A 23,613-nucleotide genomic window follows, 5' to 3' on the forward strand; every position below is an offset into this window, starting at 1 on the left:
GACGGGCTGAAACAAAGCATGGCACCCATGTACTTAAAATGGATGTGCTGGCTAACGGGGAAGCAGATGCATAGAAATAAAAAAAGAAATAAATAGTCCCCAAACAAATTACACGAAGACCTACAGCATAAGGCAGTTCTAATTGGCCGGTGCTCCTGGCTTAAAAACAGAGGTGATATATCAGGAGCACCGGTCAATAAGGGGCCAGGAAATAAGAGTGATGGCCCTGTGAACCAATGGCAAGCAGCATGTGTAATTACACTCTTTAGAGTGATTACAGCAGGTCTTGCAAACAGCGCATGCGCCCCGATTCTCGACCTAAAGACCTTAGAAATTCAGTGAAGAAACCACAGGTTTCAGGGACGTTATAGTTAGAAATTAACATTTAAAAAAACCTTAGAAATTCTCAAAAAAAAACACAGGTTTATAGTTCTGTATTAGCATTAAAAAAAATTGCAACTCACAGAAAAAAACAAAGGTTACCGGGACGGTATAGTCAGGCTCACATTTCACTCATTCAAAACCAGGGAAATTTAGCCATTATAGTAGGCTTAGGTAACTATAATTCGGGCCCCCGCAATGCACTGCTGATGATGTCACATATTACATCACTCATGATGTGGTCAGTGACATCACAAATGAGAAATCCTCGCAAAATTTCTACACTCCATTCAGCTGCTGTCTTGAAAGTTTTAGGGAGATCTGTCAAGCGGGGGCAGAGAAAAAGGGGGGTCTCAAACGCGTTTTCCCCATGTTAATTTCCAGATAAAATTTAGATACGGCTACAGCTCGAACTGCTGAAAGTAATTACACCGAATTTGGCAGGAAGGCAGTAAGGAAATAGAATTTAAAAAACCTTAGAAATTAACTGAAGAAACCAAAGGTTACAGTAATGTTATAGTTAGGTTTAGATTTTCCACATACAAAACCACAGAAATTCAGCAGTAATAGTTACCAGAGCTAACTATAACTCATGCCCGCCGCAATGCACTGCTTATGACCCCACATATTATATCACTCATGGCACCCTGACTTTTACTGCCAAACAATTGTAATCTATTTAAACATGACCAAGGCTTACAAAGCCAAAACACATCTGATGCTTCACTGTTTCTATTTTGGAATAAACGGATCACTCACAGAATATCGAGGAGCAAAATATCGACCTGCCAAAATATCGAGGAAAAAATATAGAATGCCAGAATATCGAATTCCTATCTACAAACAGATAAGTACAAAAATATTGAATCCAAATTTCTTAAATGTCTTAAAAGTAATTTAAAATTAATGAAATAATAAATATAATTAACTAAAACACACTTAAAAATACTTAAATAACTTTAAAATTAATAAATAATTTTTGTAAGTTAAAAAAATAAACATGCATTTTATTTTTTAATACATATTTTTTCACTTAATATTAATAATAAATGTTCAATATTTTTAGCGTAGGATAGTGGGAGGGTAAAATGTACTATTCCCACTTCAGTGAGTGCAACAGTAGGTAAAGGGTTGGATAGCGGGAGGGTAAAAATTATTATTCCCACTCCAGTGAGTGCAACAGTAGGGAAAGTGTTGGATAGCGGGAGGGTAAAACTTACTATTCCCATTCCATTGAGTGCAATAGTAGGGAAAATGTTGGATAGCGTAGGGGTAAACATTACTATTCCCACTCCAGTGAGTGCAACAGCAGGGGAAGCGTTAGATAGCGGGAGGATAAAAATTACTATTCCCACTCCAGTGAGTGCAACAGTAGGGAAAGCGTTGGATAGCGGGAGGGTAAAAATTACTATTCACACTCCAGTGAGTGCAACCGTACGGAAAGTGTTGGATAGCGTAGGGGTAAATATTACTATTCCCACTCCAGAGAGTGCAACAGTAGGGAAAGCGTTGGATAGCTTAGGGGTAAAAATTACTATTTCCACTCCAGTGAGTGCAACAGTATGGAAAGTGTTGGATAGCGTAGGGGTAAAAATTACTATTCCCACTCCAGTGAGTGCAACAGTAGGGAAAGTAATGATTTAATATTTAAATACAGATAAATTAATTATCAATACCAATAAAAAATTCATTAAAATTAATTACTAGTTACAAAATATTTATTACATAATTATTTATAAATACCAATAAATATTATTCATTAAAAATGACATACCTATTATTAATAATTAATTTCAACCCATTAATTTTCAATACCAAAATTAAATATGTAATAAAATAAATACCAATTAATATTTAACAGTGAATTATCAATACACAAAAATAATTTCAATAATGACTTAATTACAATTAAATTACTACCCACCCAATTCCGGTATGAACCCACAACCTGCACCCAATAATAAATTAATACAATTAATATAATTATCAATTAATACACATTAATTACCAATACAAATTAATTACCAATTAACACAAATTAATTACCAATTAATAATTAATTACCAATAAATTATCAATACCAATAAATAAAAATAAATAATTACTTAATAACAATTACATTACTTCCCGCCCTATTCCTCTATAAACCCACAACCTGCTACAGACCTAAAATGCAAAATTAAATTAAAAATAATAAATAATTCCTGAAAATTAATATTTATTTTACTATACTTAAATTACTTCCCACACTATTCCCCTATAAACCCACAACCCGGTACAAAATAAAATTACGCAAGAATAAAATAACATAAAATTCATGACTTTAAAAAAATTCAAACATACATTACAAAATAATACATACTTTTAACACATATACTAACAGTTAAAACACAAAAAAAATCGATATTTTAAACAACTATATCATGACTGCCGATATTACCAACTTCAGTATTATGGAAATTGATATTTCTTACCTGAATTTCGATATTCTGCACCACTATATTTTTGCAATTCGATATTCTGTCCATTCTATATAAAAAACTTGATATTCTGTCAATTCAATATATATTTTTTCTCGATATTGTGACAAAGACGTCATGCCAGGAGGGTGAATAATTCATATGGCACCAAGAAACCAAAGATTCATTTATCAGCACATTTCTCAAACTTTTTAAAGAACCAATCAACATTTTGGAAACAAAGGATTTGATCCCCTCCTGGAAACACCATTACCAAAATCTAGACTGCAGAATGTGCAACTACAAACATGAATCCCTATCACATAGTCTCTGTGCATGCCCAAAGTCATTAAAATAAAGAAAGATATCTTTGAAAGAAATATTCAGGAATATGAACGTAAAAACATGCAGGGAAGCTGTAACCACCTGGTTGGGTGGGTCTTCGATTCAGCTGGTCTGCAGGGGGTTAAGTTCATGAATTTGTATCCAAAGGAATTAGGAAGAATTGTAGAAGAATACCAAACAATTTAATATACAGTTTTATGCTGATGGTTTTTAGGATGAGGATGGTGTTGTGGTGCAGCACTTTTTGGAAAGGTCTTTGCTTTTACGAAGTGTAGAATAATGAACGAAGATTCTATATTTTGATATTGGATGTTTTATTGGATGTTTTAAGTAATGTAATGCTATTATATGGTGTAATGGTTTTAAAAGACCGAACATTTGAAATTTGACACAAGATATTGTGACTGTTCACCAGAATAAACATTTAAAAGTCAATTCTACCCAGAGCGCTGTTTCTTTAGCACTTAACCTGTAGAGGAGCATTTCATTGTTTAAATACACTCAGGAGCGAGCGTACATCGAGCAGCCAAGGCGCTTTGGAAGTGAGCAGGTCAACCCACCGCACAGATTGGATATATATAATAAAAACACGCACTTAACTCACATATGCTTCGTAGTAAAGGCATGCGTGGTAAAGGCATATGTGTGATAAAGACATTCGTGGTACAGGCTTTGCATTGTGAAAGCAATGTGTGGTAAAGATATTGTGGTAAAGGCTTTGCATGATAAAAACAACGTTGTAAAGGATATCTCCCTGTCAGTGGAATGCTTGTGAATGACTGGCTGACGTGTCTGTGTTCTTTGAAGAGGCATGTATTTGCCCATTTTTTGTGGGATCAGAACCAATATCGTGATTACAGGAAGGTCAGACAGATGATGGAATTTGTCTGCAAAAGTGCTAAGTATTGGCTTTGTTGAAAAAGCTTGAGAGAAAACGGTTGAATAGCTCATGAGTAGACCTCAGGTCCTCAGCAACGGTGCACGCGTTTGTACTTCACTTTCTATGTTCGTGCATACAAGCATGAAAAGCAGATTTACGCTATATTCTTTCAGTATGAATTATAAATCATTTACAAATAAAGAAAAAAACTATCTCAAAGGAGTCTAGACTTACTGTCAACTATTAAAGTCTAACGTTACTGATTGTATTTGGAACCCATGTCCATATAGCTATATACAGTTTTACATATTTGCCAGTATAATCAGGGGCATTCACCACAACACCAGCTAATGTAAACTGTTGCATATAATACATATGCCATCATTAGGCTTTCTTTGTAATCTGGATGCATTCCCAGTTGTGTGTACGTTGATTCATCTGTGGTAAAGCACCAATTCTAGAGGTAATTTCCCGTTGTAATGGCCAAATTGCTAAATCTCCTAGGAATTCCTCCTTTGTGTAATATCAGTCCGGTAGTATTGGTAATTCCATAGGGTGACATCTAAACAGGTTTCCTGGCAGGCATACAATGAGGGAAATGTCTTGAGATTTAATGATTTTGGCCCTCAATACGAATACTTCTTAATTCCAATAGTTCTGGAAACAGCAAATATGAGCCTCATCGAAAATATGAGATTCAAAGAGACACCACATATCTGATTAGATAAACTGGCAGACTTCGACTGTGAAAGCATCCAAAATCTACGCTTGAAACTCTGAAGGAATATGAGGAATTATTGGGGAATTCATGCTGAAATTACCAATTCCATTACCAATAGCTTATATAGGGGGTTCCACCTATAACCCCATTAATTTTGCCCCACCATCCCAGAGTTACTTGCCTTCTCAGTATCAGTAACTTGTCGGAAGGGAACTTAATGGGTTGTTATCCAGACCACCCATAATGAGAGCCTTGATGTATTAATCAAGAGTTTGAATTAGTTCAACGATACAATTCAGGAATCTGGAAAACTCAGCAATATTTTTCCACTGAATTTCTTAAAATTCCATTTAAATTTCACAAAATTTGGCCCTAAGTATGGTTTGCAGGTATCTCATGTGACTTGCACAAAGAAACCTTACGAAATACAGGCAAGAGAATATATTGAGCACAAAATGTTTCTCAGCGAGATATTTACTGTTCCAATAAGTCTACCAATGTTTTTTCTCCCAAGACATTTTCTGTAAGTAGCATGCTTTTTTAAAAAACATTATGCAGAAATGCATAATATCAAGACATTTCAAAGATATTGAATATGTGAAATTAAGGAATTTCGTTTGTGGAAATATAATTTTTTCCAGCCCTAAGAATCATAGTTTCATGGTCGAATGAACAGACAAGTGACTATAGGATATGTCAAAGGGTACATGAATTCACACTGTTCACTACCAGAACTGGGACACTTGTACATGAACATACCTGAATAATTCTAGAACTATGTTGTTCATTATGACTGCATTTGCTTCGGATCAGTGACAGAAACTCAGAAACATAAGTATTGTGTGGACAGAATATTGTGTCAAAAATATTGAGGACAAGAATATTGAGAAGGTAAGTGCAAATAGGTTAGTACAAATGTACTATTCTTTATTCCAGGTCTACGTACTGTAGTGTAGTTCCTATTTTCCCTATAGGCCCTGCGCATTGGAATAACATAAACAGTAGTATCGACGTAGAAGTGCGGATCTTCCAGGCCTCCACTGACTATGCTAAACTTAATTGGGGTTGTTACCAACTAGCTTAGAGGTCACTGGAAACTTTCTTGACTGAATGGGAAGTGATCAGCTTCCCTGGCACAGCCAAGAAGGGATTCAGGTTTCCAACAACCGTGCAACATGACAACTTTGCTCCTCAGATCAAGAGTCAATCTCTAGGGTCGTGTGAACAATAGACAGTTATTTTACTCAGTCAGTGGTTGTGCAGTTTACTTTCACAATATGTAGAGAATAGAGAGACGGGCGTTTTCAATAAAGTGTAACATTTATTGAACAGTCTTTCTTCTCGTACAAGAGAAATGAATTGCCACAATTGCAAGACTTGTTATTATAAAAAGTACGTACAGTAAGATGAGTATTGCGAAATTATACTGTAAAAGCATTGATATGGTTTCTTAGCCATACAATGGTTTAAAATGAATAAAACATATATACATTCATATATACATTATGCTAAAATACTCAACTGGTGCTTCTAACTACGCCTACCCCAGTGTACCTGACCTAAGCCTAATACTTGGGAGGGGAGTAAGTAAGTAGCTTTAAGTTAAGTTGGTTTTGCCAAGGTTTGCTTCAAGAATTCTCTCTAAGGGTTTAGTTAACACCATACCTCTGGAATAGAATGATGGAGGTCTGGTATCTCCTTCAGGGGGTCGATATCCCAGTCACCCGCAGGGGTAGGCCGGAAACGCCGGAGCTGGATTTCTCTGCAGGAGAAAAGACAGCGTCTCTCTCAGCGCGTCGAGGAAGAGGAGGGACAGCGTCCGCGGGCAGCTTGCATCTGCTGGGCTCTTGCAGGGGGACGGCTGTTCAGCTCCTAAGTTCACCACACCATCGTTCGCTAGTTAGCAGCGATAGCAGTAGCGATAGCGGCTATGGTATCATCAGCATAACAGCAGCTTCAGCAGCAGCGAGACAGCGTTTGCTTAAGGCAACGTTGGTAATATTTATACCTGAAAGGTGCCTTGTTTGACGTAAGTTTTTGGACATAAGATGTCAATAAAGATGTCACTAGGAAGTGATCGTCTATCAGTGCTCATTAGAGTTCTATTACTAATCAAAACATAGCAAGCGGGGATTTCCAGGTTGCTGAGTTTTTATCTTGTTGAAGAACTCGGAGTGTTAATCTAGGAATCTTAGATAGTAACTTCTGCTATGTCATTGCACTAATTGGTTGCAAAGGAAGTGGCAGAGAAAGTGATTCTGAAATGTGGCTCTGTTCGTGGGAGTCCAGAGACGAGTTTCTGAATATTGCATTTGATCGGTTATGCCTATATAGGGAATAAATGGATTTATAGCCGTATAGGGGCATAAGGTCACAGTATCGATCAGGGTCCTAGATTAGAACACTACACCCACTCCACGAATTCATGTCCATCAAATTACTAAAACTAGAGCAATAAGATGCATGTGTAACATTGCCCACCCCAAAATACATATATGCATTTGAAATAGGCGTATTTGTAATACGTGAAAATTTAGGTACTGTACGTTTTCGAAGCATAGAAATCATTCAAAAATTATAGCATATGAAATCAATGAACGATTATGCAAAAAGAATTACACATGAAATATCTCTGAATACAGAAGAAGGGCGAGATAATTTCATCACATATAAATGCATTGCAGTAAAATGTGCTAGAGGCTGGTGTAAAGTTATTATGTCTCTAGATTGTATTTAGAAATAGAAGTAGAAGCTTCTGTTCTCTATGAATAGTGTTACCTTAAGCAAAGAATTTTTCGTGCCAGAAAAAAGGTGAATATTAAAAAGTGTTCAATTCAAAAGAATTATTGCTTGAACGGGGAAATTAGAGTTCCAACGCTTTTAGCAGTTTTTGTTGTTCAAAACTGAAGGCCGAATCCAGAGTTCATGGGAACGCTGTGTGTCGGAATGCTTCTCTAAAGTTATTGTTTCTGTTCCAGCGAGAACATCATATCAGACAGGCTCTCAAAGAATTGGTCTACAAAATCAGGTGACAGTTCGACCAAATCCGATAGTGCTGTAACTTGGCAGGTGTGAGAATGATTGCTGTTACCAAAGTCGGGATCAGCAATGATCACAGAAGGTCGTACCTGGGTGATGTTGCTTTTGTCACTCGCTCCACTGTTACCACCTAGTCGTAGCACAGGAGTCTCAACGAATGCCGTCATCAGGTTTGGTAGCCGCTGGGGACAACACAATGCGTGAGCCGTTATCGGACTTATCAAAGTATCGATATCCATTGGTACTGCTGATGGAAGTGAAAGACAGGTGTCCAACACGCACTCATCTCCGCATAGCATACATCGTAGTACAGGTAAGATGCAATTTTGCCATATCGGTCTGAATGAAAGGAACCAGGTCATGTTTAGATCTCTCAGCCTGGCCAATCCAAGGACTCTAGTTATTCTGTCCCGGTAGCGGATTGCTAGGATTGTTTCTTCCATTCCCATAGGAGTCATGTCTGAGCTGTGGCTTGCCATAACGAAGCAGGAGGGTCAAAAATAAAATCCCTGCTACAAGTCCCAAAAATAGGGGTATGCCGCCAAAAACAGAGTGGACAAAATTTGGAACGATTCCCAGAATTGCTTGAAATGGTGTTAGCAGTCCCGTAAAAATCGTCTTAAATATGCCTGGGATGCCTGTGGCACTAGACATGTTAACCCCTTCCACGCTCATGACGAGCTGGGCTCGTCATGGCGTAGCCTCCTCGCACGCTGATGACGAGCCCAGCTCGTCACGTAAAGTGCGGTTTTAAAAAACTCAGCACAGGAGCGGAATTGAGCTAGCGCGCATGCGGTTAAGGAGTTGGTTCAACATTTCTATGAAATGCACGGGGCAATTTGTTGATAAAAGGTCATGAACCTCCGTAGCTGTCCTTGCAACTAGGAGATCATACGTCTCTTTTGATGACGTGATGGGCACTGTTGTCTGCAAAAGCACAGACTTCATTTTGCTTAAAGTATCAATTCGTATAGAAGAGAAATGCAGACGAGGCCAGATGGGAGTCTCTATGTCTCCAGGGCCACTCGGGAACAATGCTTGCATACAGCATTTGACCATGGAAGTTACGCTTACGAGATAGGCTTTTCCTGGCACTAGGCCACAACATCTGTGATCTGTTCTTAGAATGTAACTCCCATTCGCGAGTTGCATAAAGAAGGGCTCTATCTGCGTTGCAGGTGTGACAAGCTGGTGGCATGAAAGGTTGTTAGAATTACCTTCACAAGCTCCGTGTAAATTAATACCCTGGCACAAACGTATACCACTTAGTGAACACAGTTTTCACCACTAAGAAATACATTTTTGTCGCTGTCACTATAGCATGAATGTGTGTATGGTAATTTCCATGCTGATTTTACATATCCTTTACCCAATCGTTCATACTGGCCAGTAGGTATGTATTCAAGGCACTTTTTAAATGGGAAAGTTGTTATCGGAATAGTGATAATTCCGTGTATTATCCATTCAATGACAGGACGTTCTGACATTGTCAATGGTAATCTCTCAAGTTTTTCGATGCTCAGGATTGTATAGTCTGCTCCTTTCTGTGCCAAGCTGATTTGTTTATCAGTAAGGTTAAAAATGGAAAATAATGACGTTGTGTTGATTACACGCCAAGACACATAGCCTGAACTAAGATTTTGCAGCGTCCAGCCTAATTGTACAATAGAACGTAATTGTGACTGGCCATGCTGTAACATTAGCAAGTCTCTGTCTATTATATCATAGGCAGAGGATACAATATTGTCCAACAAATATATTCTGGAGGACAGAGTCATTAACCCATTGTCCACTACAGAAAGTGATTTTTCCAAATTAATACGATCAATTTCTCGTATTTTTTCTGCTGTTTCAATTTGTGTGACTTTCCAAGCCTCGTTGTACGCAGCATAGATGCTGGCCGCTATGAAACGCTTTTGACGCTGTTTGCATGGTCCCATAATAAAATCGCGCAAATCAGCACCATCTTTAAGTAAAGACAAGTGTTGCTTAATTTCAGCCAGTGTGGATGATCCTAGCCATTCGAGGCAGAGTTTCCCTACACTGTATGTTGTTACTATCCCTGGATGTTGTCTCTGGGAGTATCTAGGGTCTTGTCTGGTCATTCTTAACCCCTGTGTTTTATTCAGGAATCTATCTTGACAGTTGTTTGTGTCAGTAGGCCAGATTAACCACTTTTTCCAATCAGGATGTGTTCTGTTAAAATGTAAAATGTTGGATACGTCTATCTCAATATCTGTTGTTGCATTTTCAGGTATTGGCTTTGGAATAGACGGTTTGTTAAGGTCTTTAGTCTTAGCTAGGCCAAGACAGGATGTTTGGTGAATTGTGTCATTTAAAAACATCATTTGTTCTGGTATCATGCAGGTTCTGAATAGTGCTTCTAGGCCTTGTACCTGCCAATCTTTCGTACCCCAAATGGTTTTTGTTTCAATGTTATTTTTCCAATAATCAAAACCAAATGTCATCATTTTTTCATAAAATGCTTCTGAATATATTAATTTAGTATTTGTCAGCATTGTTTTCAATCCTGTTTTATCTAACAGTTTATAATAAAACGTTTCTGCATCACTGGTGTTAAACCCTGAGAAGTACTTGAATTTCTCAAAGAATGTTTTAGAACTGCTTTTAGGTGGTGTAGCACAATGTTCCCATTGATTATACTTAAAAACATTTCTAGGCTGTGCAGATTTATGCAAATAATGATCGCCATAATGTGTATAACAGAACGACTGTTCATAACTAGACGAACCTTGTAAATAATCATGTTCTGTGAATTTAGCTGACATTACTAAATCAGACATCATGTCATTAATACTGTTAAAGTCCCAATCATCAGAGAATGTACTAGGTTTTACAAATTCACTTAAGGAAACCTTCAGTTGATGAGGATACTTCAGGATCTCGACCGGACCATAGATCTCATAGTCAGTTTTCTCCCATACTACCCCACCGGGTATTGGAATGGCTGTGACATTTACTGTTGACAGTTCTCTTTTCTTCACGTGGGATGATCTGTGTGGTTTGAGGACTAGGTTGATGTTCTGACTTGCTGTGACCATTGTACTATATTTTCCCTCAATGAATTTTCCCAAACAAAGTACCATGATGAGCCAAAGCAGGAGGAAAAATACACCTAGACCGAACCAGAACTCTAACCATGGGGAAATAAGGTAGATTTCCTTCAGTTGATGAAAGAGTTCAGTTTCTTTTTCTTTAAAAGTCATTTTTGTTTCTGGCATCACTTCGGGGTTGCTTTGATCCTTGGAAAAGTTGTCGAAGTCGATGAAATAACCAGAGGAAGTTCTGTCTTTCGGTAGCACTTTCTGATGACACATTATTGTAGACTGGTGTTTCTTGACGAACTGTTTCAATCTGTGTTTTAAGAGGCACGAGTTCCATGGCATTATTGCATAGTCCTTCTCTGTGCACTGCAGGCTGATCGAATGTGATTAGTCTTTCAGTTTGAACCTCTTGGATTGTTGCAAGTTTGGGTATTCTGTTGTTTCTCGGGAGTCCACTGGGCCTACTGTTGATTATAGGCCACATGCTTGTGGTTTTACCAGGTCGATTGATACAACTCTGTTCTCCTTTTTACCAGCAAGGGGCGGTAGTACTACTGATCTTGTTCCGGTGACTGCCAAGACAGGTACTGCTTTTCTGTAAGAAGGCCCAAATTCCTTCTTCACCGCTATTTTTTCTCTGACTAGATCCCCAATCTTTGGAATCCAGACAGGCCTTGCTGGGGCTGTTGCTTGTGGTGCCTCGTCAGTGGTATCTGGCTGTTGCTTTAACTTTATGTTGCTTAAGGATTTCCTTGTTTCATTCAAGTCCTGTAAAACAGCCCAACGATCTTTGATGTCAAAGTCTGTTTTTTTATCTTGTACCACTGATACTTGACTATCTAAGTCCTGAATTCTCATTCTAATTCCGAACAATAGTTCGTATGGGCTGAAACCTTTTAGAGAATTTCTTGGCAAGTTATTAAGACTGGTTTGGACACTTATTAAATGTTTGACCCACCCAGCGCCTGAACCTAATACCTTCGCTGTTATAGATCGCTTTATGTCCCGGTTTTTTCTTTCTACCACACTATTCCCTTCGGGGTGTGACGGACAAGAATACCGCAACCCAATTCCCATGCTGGCCATGGCCTCCCTATAAGCTCGAGAGCTAAAAGCAGGACCCTGGTCAGAATGGAACATGGCAATTGCGTATGTGCCGATAAAGACTCGCAGATCTTTTATAACCGTTCTGGCGTCAGCCGAGCGCTGGAGGCCACATTTTTTAAGTGTGTTTAGCCTTAATGATGTACAATGGGACGCATTTCTCTTTTTTGATAGCGCGGATAGATTGCCTGATGCTTTCTCTTAGGGCTTCTGACACTACACTGGCCGGTTCTCCACTGCAATCTCTATTGCAGTCTTCACAGTTTTTTGCAAACTCATGAATACCTTCACTCATTTCCGGCCACCAGTACTCTGATTCTAATTCTCTCAGAGAGTCCCTGATTGTTTGGTGTCTCAGACCCAACCCCATATGTGCTTCCTGTGTGAGGAAGCCCCTCCGGTCCCTGTTTGGAATTACCCTATCCCCCACTCCAGGGATTCGAGCAAAAGGAACGGAGTTTGCATCGATTACGTATGCATAATTGAGTGGATAGTTCACGGGTAGTGCTGCACAGTCGCCTTTTACGGTCGTTTTTACTGCCAGCATGGTTTCCCCGTCTATGTATTTTTCTGCACGCTTTTTTGTGGCTACGGAAGCCGGTTTAGTTGCTTCCGCCGTGGCTGTGTTAGCCAATGAATTCCCTGCAACGTGAACGGCATCACGTTGAAGACTCTGTGCGTGTATCACGTGAGTCTTTTGTAGTTCTTTCTGAAAAAGAGCTATCTGTTTTCAGAGCAATTTATGCTTTATTGTGGCACCTGTGTCATCTTTGTAATCATTTTCAATCCAACTCTGCAGCTTATTATTGTAAGAGTTGACGCATAAATGAGAATCGCACACGATTAGTGTCGGGAATTCACGTTCTGCATTTTCGAGCTCCATCTTTAAAGATCTGATTTCGGCTCTCTGAGCCGAACAGTTTCTTACTGATTCAGTTTTTGTTACTTTCGGTCTGAATTTACCGCACAGCCAACTACCTTTAACAATCGCACAGGCTGCATCGTAGGATTTGCTCTCTACGTTGAAATGCTGTACAAATCTATCGGTATAGATTATACAGGCGTACTGTGGGAGAGGCAGAAGTTCGATTGGCAGAGGATATTCTTCTTCATATTCTAAATCATTCAGTTCTTCGAATTGTGGGGCGAAATAGTATTTCACATCTTCCGCTCCTAGAGAATCTATACGTTGTATCCATTTCGGATCCAGTGACACTGTAGGCTGGTTTACAGGGCTGAATAGCGCCTCGAAGGCGGATTCTGCTGTGAGGATATTAATCCGTTTGCCGTGTGCTAATTCTCGTTCATTTGCTAATGCAATTTGCACTGCTTTCACAGTATTTTCTGTGGGACTGAATGTTTTTTCTGCTTGTGTGTACAAGTGAGATTTAATTGAAATTGGTACCTTTTCTCCCTCATTAGAGGTCAGGTACGTGAATCCGCATCCTCCTGGGATGACTCGGATTACAAGATCGCGTGTGTTGTCATGTGTATCTAATTTTGTTTTTGCTAACATGTCTGTTTGCAGTGATCTCAAAATTTCTGTGTGTTTTTGAGTCCAATTGATTTGTTTAAAATCAGGTTTAAATAGTTCGTAGAGAGGTTTAACCCTCTCTGCGTAATTTAGAATGTAAGTTCTTCCGAAATTCAGAAAACCTAGTATGGATTGTAAATTCTTCCGCGTTTTTGGAGCTTGGAGTACAGCGTACTTCTCTAAGAAGTTGTCCGCTAGGCTTTTTCCTTCACTTGATAATTCGTATCCCAAAAATAATACTGTCAGATGGGCAATTCGAGACTTTTTAAAGTTGAATTTGTAACCCTCTGCTGCGAACCCACGTATAATGGTGTTCACTCTTTTCAAGTGAGTATCCAAATCGTCGTCTGTGAGATAGATATCATCTACGTAAGATAATGCCTCATCATCATATATTTGTAGTAACTCGGTTACCCTAGTTGAGAATAGTCCTGGGCTGTTCTTGAACCCCTGTGGGAGCCTACAGAAATTTTTCTGAGAACCCATTACGGAGAAAGCGGTCAAATACCTGCTTTCTGGTGCAATGTTTTGACAAAAGAAACCATTAGATATGTCTAATGTCGTTTTATATTTTTTCCTAACTATGTTGTTCATTAGTGCAGCACTATGCGAGTTTTGTACTGCAAATGTTTTGCAACATGCATTAAGGTGTCTGTAGTCCAAAACTAGACAATATGAATTGTCTGGCTTGGAGACAGGAAACAAAGGATTGTTCATTTGAGAGGTGTATGTTTCAATCACCCCCTGGTATTCAAGTTCTAAGATCTCCCTGACTTGTTTTTTAGCTTCTTGCTTAATGGGATACTGCTGTTGGGCAGTTGGTTCACTTTTTAACTGGATTTTGTGAGGAGGTGAGTCCTCATCCCATCCTACATGATTTTTATATAATGCCGGTGCCTGGGCTACTGCCCATTTCCTTGCATAAGTATATTTTTTGTGAATCGGAATGTGATTCGAGAAGGCAGGCATAATCATTTCCTCGCCACCAGGGCACTCCCTGACAAACTCTGGGGGCCAATCTTTTTCAGCTAACAGAATATCATAGCCTTTTGAGAGTTTATCCCAAAATAGACCCTTTATTTTCCAAGTCTTATCACCCTCTATACGCAATGTTATTTTGTATATTTTATGGGGCTCGCTAAGTCTGGTGTCTGCAGTTTCAACCTGAATGTATTCATTCGTGTCCACTGTCTCCAGATGACTCATCAAGATCTTGCGGGCTATACTGATTTCTGCTGCACTGTCTAACATTGTCTGTGCCCACTCCCCGTTTTACAACTGTGTCCTCAGTATTCTCGGCATGGTTGATTACTCTAATACTGGCTACCTTCTTTTTTGGAAATTGAGATTTTTTACTCTGAGCAGGTTCCTTGTCTTTGGACTTGGTGTGCTCTCCTGGGTCTGACCGTCCTCTTCTTTCCGATTTCCGCGAAAAAGATTGAGAAGGACGTGTATCAATACTTTGATATCTATCAGGTTTTTTCAAATTATCCCTATTTCTAAGGTTGTATCTTTTCTCAGAGGGCGCCCTCTGGGGAGACTGGTGTTCTTGAGTCGGAGTTCTTTCCCTCCATCGAGGAGACCTTCCTCTGGACTGGAAAACTTTTTCCTTGGGAGTGGATTGTTTATTTCCATCCCAGCTCTTTTTAGGAGTGTTTGAATTATTTTTAATAAATAATTTTTCAGGATTTTCGAGCAGTTGGGGCTTTAATGGCTTCCCACCCAAGCTGTCTCTACCTAATTCTTCATAGCATTTTTCTATGATTCTGGCAAGCTCAACTGGCTAATCTGTTATATCTGTTTCCTTCAACTTCTGGCGGATCGCCACAGATGCTGCTTCTCCTTTTATATTGGCTAATAATATAGCCGAGACCTGCTTGAAGTCTTTCAGTAATTTCATACCAAGAAATAAAGCAGGTTCTTGACCGTATTTATTTTGAATCTGTCTTAGTACATCTGGTATTACCGCCATAGACGGAACACCATGTGTTTTTGTGTAAATGGAAGCAAAGACTGTACCCCAAGTGTCACAGTCCTCCACGTGTGGTGCGATTCCCATAGGAAGGGAGATGGTCAAGATTCTGTGTTTCTCGATAGGGGTAGTATCCGGAAATACTGCCTCTATTTGAGTGATTTTCTGTGCTAACCAGAAAGGAATTTGTTCCCGTTTTACGGGTGTTTTACAAAGACATGACTGTATGTTCTGTGGTGTAATTTTATTAGTGTTCCCCTGATGAGGGGTCAGCTGTGGTACATTAACAGCTGGTTGGACTGTTGCAGTCCGCATTACATATTGGACTAATTGCCTATGTATTTTTATTAATGTTTTTAGCTGTACTAACAGCTCTTCTTTAGACATTTTTTCAATGTCAGGATGTGGTGTGTAGCTGGCTAGAACCGGCCACGTTGCTCCTGGTCTACCTAGTGGACCGAGCCTGGTAATATGATCATTGTGTTTTAGGGCGCCTTTAAACCAAAGTAAATGTTCTTGGTATTTTAGTGGGATTTCAGTCTCCTCGAAAGGAGCGTATTCATCCGGTGGTTCCTCTATTTTGTAATAGTGAAACTCTTTTGTTCTAGCGTTTGCCGCTGGAAAGTTTATCCATGAATAGAATACCTCTGTCTGCCGATATTTGTGTGCCTCTATCACGAAAATCACTGTACCACCTTGTGGTGTCAGTCCGTTTTCTATAAGTTTTAAAGTTATAGATTTTCTTAAATGTGCCGGGATGATTATTGCACCCGGTTCAGTAGTAGTGTCGGGACCCTGCTGAGTCGCATCTGCTGCGGCCCCAGTGGTTCCGTTTTCTCCTGGCATTGTATAAATGCAAGGTTTGCAGAGCAGGTCTCCAAGGAGACAAAGATTAGGTGCACAATATTTTGGAACACTGTATCCTTCAACGTTGAATAAACCAGAGCTTTACATAGGAATCTCTTCCTACTGAGTTCGGGCGGATTTTAACCTTTCACCCACTCCAGACGTCTATTGGAGTATTTACGGGAGAAAGGGGTCTGTGTGAAAAATGCACGACTGAGTTACTCTAACGTCTTGCGTTAGTTTATCGCCTTACCAAACGTTGGGCGCCATGTAATGCAGTTCCTATTTTTCCAATAGGCCCTGCGCATTGGAATAACATAAACAGTAGTATCGACGTAGAAGTGCGGATCTTCCAGGCCTCCACTGACTATGCTAAACTTAATTGGGGTTGTTACCAACTAGCTCAGAGGTCACTGGAAACTTTCTTGACTAAATGGGAAGTGATCAGCTTCCCTGGCACAGCCAAGAAGGGATTCAGGTTTCCAACAACCGTGCAACATGACAACTTTGCTCCTCAGATCAAGAGTCAATCTCTAGGGTCGTGTGAACAATAGACAGTTATTTTATTCAGTCAGTGGTTGTGCAGTTTACTTTCACAATATGTAGAGAATAGAGAGACGGGCGTTTTCAATAAAGGGTAACATTTATTGAACAGTCTTTCTTCTCGTACAAGAGAAATGAATTGCCACAATTGCAAGACTTGTTATTATAAAAAGTACGTACAGTAAGATGAGTATTGCGAAATAATACTGTAAAAGCATTGATATGGTTTCTTAGCCATACAATGGTTTAAAATGAATAAAACATATATACATTCATATATACATTAGGCTAAAATACTCAACTGGTGCTTCTAACTACGCCTACCCCAGTGTACCTGACCTAAGCCTAATAGTTGGGAGGGGAGTAAGCGAGTAGCTTTAAGTTAAGTTGGTTTTGCCAAGGTTTGCTTCAAGAATTCTCTCAAAGGGTTTAGTCAACACCATACCTCTGGAATAGAATGATGGAGGTCTGGTATCTCCTTCAGGGGGTCGATATCCCAGTCACCCGCAAGGGTAGGCCGGAAACGCCGGAGCTGGATTTCTCTGCAGGAGAAAAGACAGCGTCTCTCTCAGCGCGTCGAGGAAGAGGAGGGGCAGCGTCCGCGGGCAGCTTGCATCTGCTGGGCTCTTGCAGGGGGACGGCTGTTCAGCTCCTAAGTTCACCACACCATTGTTCGCTAGTTAGCAGCGATAGCAGTAGCGATAGCAGCTATGGTATCATCAGCATAACAGCAGCTTCAGCAGCAGCGAGACAGCGTTTGCTTAAGGCAACGTTGGTAATATTTATACCTGAAAGGTGCCTTGTTTGACATAAGTTTTTGGACACAAGACGTCAATAAAGATGTCACTAGGAAGTGATCGTCTATCAGTTCTCATTAGAGTTCTATTACTAATCAAAACATAGCAAGCGGGGATTTCCAGGTTGCTGAGTTTTTATCTTGTTGAAGAACTCGGAGTGTTAATCTAGGAATCTTAGATAGTAACTTCTGCTATGTCATTGCACTAATTGGTTGCAAAGGAAGTGGCAGAGAAAGCGATTCTGAAATGTGGCTCTGTTCGTGTGAGGCCAGAGACGAGTTTCTGAATATTGCATTTGATCGGTTATGCCAATATAGGGAATAAATGGATTTATAGCCGTATAGGGGCATAAGGTCACAGTATCGGTCAGGGTCCTAGATTAGAACACTACAGTACCTTGATGATATACATATATCCCCAAGGTACAGATAGATAGATAGATAGATAGATAGATAGATAGATAGATAGATAGATAGATTTTGTTGCTCAATTACTTATAATCATTGCAATTCTTACAAAAAAGTATTAAAATCAATTGTGATCTTCAAAAGAAAATGTAGATTTTATTGTAGACATGATTTTCACAAAATGGGCGGCCAACTGGGTGGAGTCACCCTTCATGCACTCCTTTAGTGCCTCTTAGCATGTCCGTACATTAAGGATGTGCCATAAGGGACACAGCCCAAAAATTTGCAGGGGCTGCAGGATCTCACAAAAACATATGATGTGAATTAGAGTTTCTACATATGTGTGAAGTTATATATAGTTATATATAGTAACATTTTACTTACCCATAAAAAATTTGACCTTTATGATATTCTTGTCCTCGATATTTTTGACAGGCTATTCTATCCCATGACATATTTGTTTTTGATATTTTGTCCAAACACCTTTGCTGCATCACAATTGCAAGAAAATAGACTAGAAATCACATGATAAGTCATTAATTGTCACTATTCAGCATGGATATATATTTGGAGCTACCTTGCAGTAATGATGCAAAATCTAAGTAACTGAGCCCTTCATTTGTAAAGCCAAGATTCTCAACGAGAGCATTAAACTGGGCATCATCGATGGACATCCGGTTATCTTCCAGCACCTGTTAAAATACAACATAAAGTTATAAATACAACTTAAAAGGGTTATCAATAAAGTGCATGCAGTACAGGTCTTTAATAAATGCCAACAAAACCACGACCCACCCTCTTAATATGTATTCCCCTTCCCAACTAATTGATATTACAACGGATTTTAAAGCACTGTGCACTCCAAGCTTTCGGGACCCTTTACAACCAGATCCTACAAGACCAACTACTGTCAGTGGCAAAAGATCTATTCTTCCTGAACCCTCTTCATAATCCCAACAAAGTGTTTTTGTATGCAATCCAGCTTTCATTGTTTTTGTGGATTCCAGTGACGTTATGTAAGTGTTCTCCAAACTTTTTGAAATCAGTGCTTATCAGTGTTTGTTTAGCTGCATACCCCCCACAACAGATGAAATTGTGTTTTCCAGTGTTCACAAAACATGTTTTTTCAGCCGTATTTGTAATAATGTAAAACAACCAGGGTTTGGGCTCACAATCAGTAAGGCACATGTGTAATAAAGCACATATTTAATTTAAAGGAGAAGTAATGCGGGTAATACAGTGTTTTACCATTGCCAGTGTGTCTAATAGCCTTATGTTAGAGTGTTATAAGCATAGAAATGTTGTGTTCTGCACTCACCTAATACTCAGTGCAGTTGGGTGAAAAGCCACAATTAGTTGAAGGCATCACACAGAAAAAGGGGATGCGCTGTAGCTACGAATTCTGTTGGAAAGTCTTGTGTGGAGTTTATCAGCATACATACCTCCAGTTCAGTTGTGTTTTTTAATAAGATGGAGTAAAGGGGCAACATGAACCTTTTCGTTATAAAGGAATCTATTGCAAGACAAATTCTGATGCTATGTTTGCACCAGCCGCGACCTAGGCAGGTAAGAGAGGTGGGGCGATGGGGCTGGGTAGGGGGGTGTTTCGACAGATGACAAGGGAAAATGTAATATTTATTTAATTTTCCCTCGTGGTCGTCTGTCAAATCTCCCCAGCCCGGCCCCACCGCCCGACTACTCTAACCTGCACGGGCCCCAGCTGGTTTTCACCATACAACAGGATCACATGTACACCAACTCAGACTCCTTGTGCCAAAATACTACCTATGGGATGCAATGCTATCTCAGGAAGAAATGACATTCATTCACTCCAGGGCGGATTACTGATGGCACGACCTGCTAAAGACTATGGTCTGTGTTAAGCAAGGGTGGCTTGACCTTGGCATCAGGTATGAGCATTCTGTACTCCAGACAGGCTCTTAGTTACTAACGATTAGTAGCATACTGTTGTAAAAGAAAGAAATACATATTAATATCATATTAGCTTTCTTCATAATTTACACATTTTTACATTTGCTTTGGCAACAACAGGTATGATAGTTGACACTATCATTTTGTATATATTCTGAATGGGCTCTAATAAGACTGGCCCAGATGTTCTCTGTGCATTCTATTAGGAAAAGGTGTAAGGGGAACTCCTCTGTATGCCGTCTCTGGCAGGATTGCATATAAGCAGGATCCCTATATAGATCCTTTTTCAGGTATGTCACTAGAAGTGGTTTGTGAGACATGTGCCCTTTTTCTCTGCTCCGTGTGGTAGGCTGGTATACCTTTCTGATCTGGTGACCAAGACGTCTTAACAACACAACAGTATCAACCCCTTCACTCCTTCAAGATGAATCCAAGACCTTTCAAATCCCAATCCATCACAGACATTCGATTTGCTGCATGGGGAACATCCCTTTGAAATGCCTTATCCCTTGACCTACACAATACTCAAAAGTGTTAAAAGGTTTTAAAAATGCCCATCATCTTGCCCCGATTATTACTATTAAGATAAGAATACTCCGCCAATTTCATTAACCTTCGCCCAAATACTTTTCTAATTATTTGAGCACTACCCCTATGCCTCAATCACATACAATCCTATGTTTACCAGAAAAACAATTTAAAAAGCGTGAGACCCAGCTGGGGAGAATGTATTCTCTTCCCCTGCACACTAACCTGGCCACCTACAAATGGCGAGATGTCCAAGTCACCTGTGCCAATGTGAAGAGTACATTCAAAGAATTGCTCTTTGATAACCATTTATTATTAGCAGCAACGCTCACAGCTGCACCCCATGCCACTGCCCTCATAGGTGCACTATTACCTTCTTTTGCGAATAAGTGGGGACTGAGCACAGCATTCATGGAGGGGTGTGAAATGAAAAGAATGACAAAGAACGTTATTCACCTTCCTGAAATCGGTTTTGCTCATTAATCCATTGGGATGCTTAATGAAGGCCAGGAGGATGTTACCAACGGGTATTTTTTGCCGGGCCAATGAATCCTTCAGATATCGAATTCCTGCATCCATATTGACCTTCCTAAGTTTGTTGGCGTTGTGAGGGACTGCCTCTTTTCTCCTAGAATAATCAAGACAATTAGAATACATTGGCTGGGTTGGTAAAGTATTTTAAAACATTCAAGTTTCACACATCACTTTAAAAGAAAAAAACCGTACACATTGAAATACAGCGCGGACGTTTAACACATTAGTTTCTAGAATGGACTGAGAACTGACTTGGGTGGCCCACTTGCCCCTTCAGTGCAAACAACTAACGGCTGGAGTGGAAACTTTAGTCCACTGATGCACCGGAACCGGAAGCTGAATTAGTCTCACTTTAAGATGACACAAGTTCAATTAATACATTTGGAGCAGTATAACATTACATTTAGATTGTCTTTTCTAAGGGAACTCAATATTGGTAAATCGTCATTCATCGGAAGCAGAGGGTGTGAAAGTGTATGCACACGAGGGAGGGTTCTACCCGAGATTCTTCACTTTTAAACAAGATGCATCTTACCTTTTGTGGGACACACAAAATTCATGCGCAAGTTCACCCTCCTTACAGATGAAGATGCTGTCCACTAACAGCCGCTATCTGTGTCCTTGGTGTTGGAGCGCCTTATGTTAGACTGTGCTTGGCACACAGTTGTGCTACATTCCCCAGAAGACTCAGGAAATCAAAATGCTCTCGTTGCTGCTGCTGGGGCAAAGAGGTAACCTGGATCTTAAGCAGTACCTGAGCAGGGGGAGAAGGTGCACATGGCTGATATTCGCCCATCTCTGATGTTTCGCCCCATCCTTTGACCCGAAAGCCTAAGCTGCAACCTAGGATGCCGATCTGGGTGCAAAGTGTAACTAATGTGCCATAGATAGGCCCAGAGTCGCAGTCCAAAGCCAAAACGATCGCCCATGTTTCCTGTCATCTCCTTTTTCTTGGAGCTCCTGATGCTGCAGAAAAATTGTGGAATATATTGTTGTAACCGTGCTTTCATTTGAAATAACTTTCATAGCTTTTTTGGCTACTCAGTTCCCTCTTAGGGTAGCAGCATGCTTTGGGCTTACTTATTGTAGTTAAGAAGGATCTGCTTTTATGGTTATCCCCACTTTTTACTGGTGTTATTCTGTTTTCTGACTAGTCTGACTGGGATCCTGCTAATCAGGACCCCAGTCACTGTGCTTCCTCCTTAAATTTGTTATGGTACGTATTTTAGTACCTCCACAGTTGTCTACAGGTGTACCATAGCAGGCCTAGTATATGGTACTGAGGTACCCAGGACATGGGTACACCAGGAGTCTCCCATGGGCTGCAGCATGTATTATGCCACCCCTCAGAGACCACTCAAACTGTGACTACAGGCCTGTCATTGCAGAGTGAGTAAGTTGGTGCTAGCACCACCTACAACAGATATAAGTTACCTTATGTTTGAGGTCACTGCACTTAAAACCTATGTCACCCCCAAACCAGGCCTTACAAAACCTGACGGCAGGGTGCTACTTTATAAGTGTGAGGGTGGCCTGCATGGGCAGGACACCCCCTACAAACCTCTGAGTCGATTCTCCAGGCTTTGTAAGTGTGGTCAGCCATTTAATACATGTAGTGGACATCAAGAAAAATACGAGATTTCTAACTACATACTGGCTGCACTGAAACAGGTTATGTTTACTATCAAACATGTTAGAATTCTACCCCAACACCGGTTCCAGTGTTGGATGTAGGATCCCATGTACTGGGGGCTCCCCTAGGCTGCCACACTGTATTCCAGGAAAACAGCCTTTTAGGGTCTAACAGCAGCTGGTGCTACGGCTGACCACAGACACGATTCTGTCCCCCTGCTGCTGAGCTGAGCTTGAGCAGGGTAAGGTAGAACAATAAGTTTACTGTCACAGGGAGGTGTGACCTACTCCCAGACCAGACATACAGGCACATGCATCAATGTTGGATTTTGCGATTCCTTAATTGTGATTTTTAAGGAATCGCAATTAAGGAATCGCAAAAGCCTATCAGGCACAGGCATCAATGTTGGCTTTTGCGATTCCTTAATTGCGATTTTTAAGGAATCGCAATTAAGGAATCGCAAAAGCCTATGCATGTAGAAATCGCTTAAAAAATAGTGATTTCTAAACATTCCTTAATTGCGACTCGCAAACTGCGAATCGCATTTAAGGAATACCTCCCCTTTCATTCTTATGGGCCAAGAGGCCCATAGGAATGAATGGGAAGACATTCTCAATTTGCGATTCTCAATTAGAGAATCGCAAATCGAGAATGCTATTTCAAGGATGCCAGGGTGTCAAAAGGACACCCTGTTGCACCCCTGAAATTGATCTGTGCACATATGTTGCGCACACACATGCCCTAAGGGCATGTGTGTGCGCAACATGAAACTGTGAAAAATGCACAAAAGTGCATTTTTCAAAGTTTTTGCAAATTACCATGAAGTTCAACTTCATGGTAATTAGCTCCCCCTATTTGCGAAATCGCAGATTTTTTAACTTTAACGCATTGCA

The 23,613-nt window shown here is 40.1% G+C and overlaps 1 protein-coding gene across 1 annotated transcript in view; it reads right to left on the reverse strand.

The window, feature by feature from the left end:
• Positions 1–23,613, reverse strand: part of EFCAB6 (EF-hand calcium binding domain 6) — an 846,383-nt gene that overhangs the window by 408,020 nt on the left and 414,750 nt on the right. Inside the window, exons 16-17 of the mRNA XM_086922295.1 lie at positions 21,010–21,181; positions 18,671–18,785 (exon numbers count right to left, since the gene is read on the reverse strand). Coding sequence (XP_086778421.1) covers positions 18,671–18,785; positions 21,010–21,181 — 287 coding nt within the window. The remainder of the gene's footprint in view (positions 1–18,670; positions 18,786–21,009; positions 21,182–23,613) is intronic.

This window comes from Lissotriton vulgaris, chromosome 1_1 (assembly GCF_964263255.1).
Source record: "Lissotriton vulgaris chromosome 1_1, aLisVul1.2, whole genome shotgun sequence".
Classification (NCBI taxonomy): domain Eukaryota; kingdom Metazoa; phylum Chordata; class Amphibia; order Caudata; family Salamandridae; genus Lissotriton; species Lissotriton vulgaris.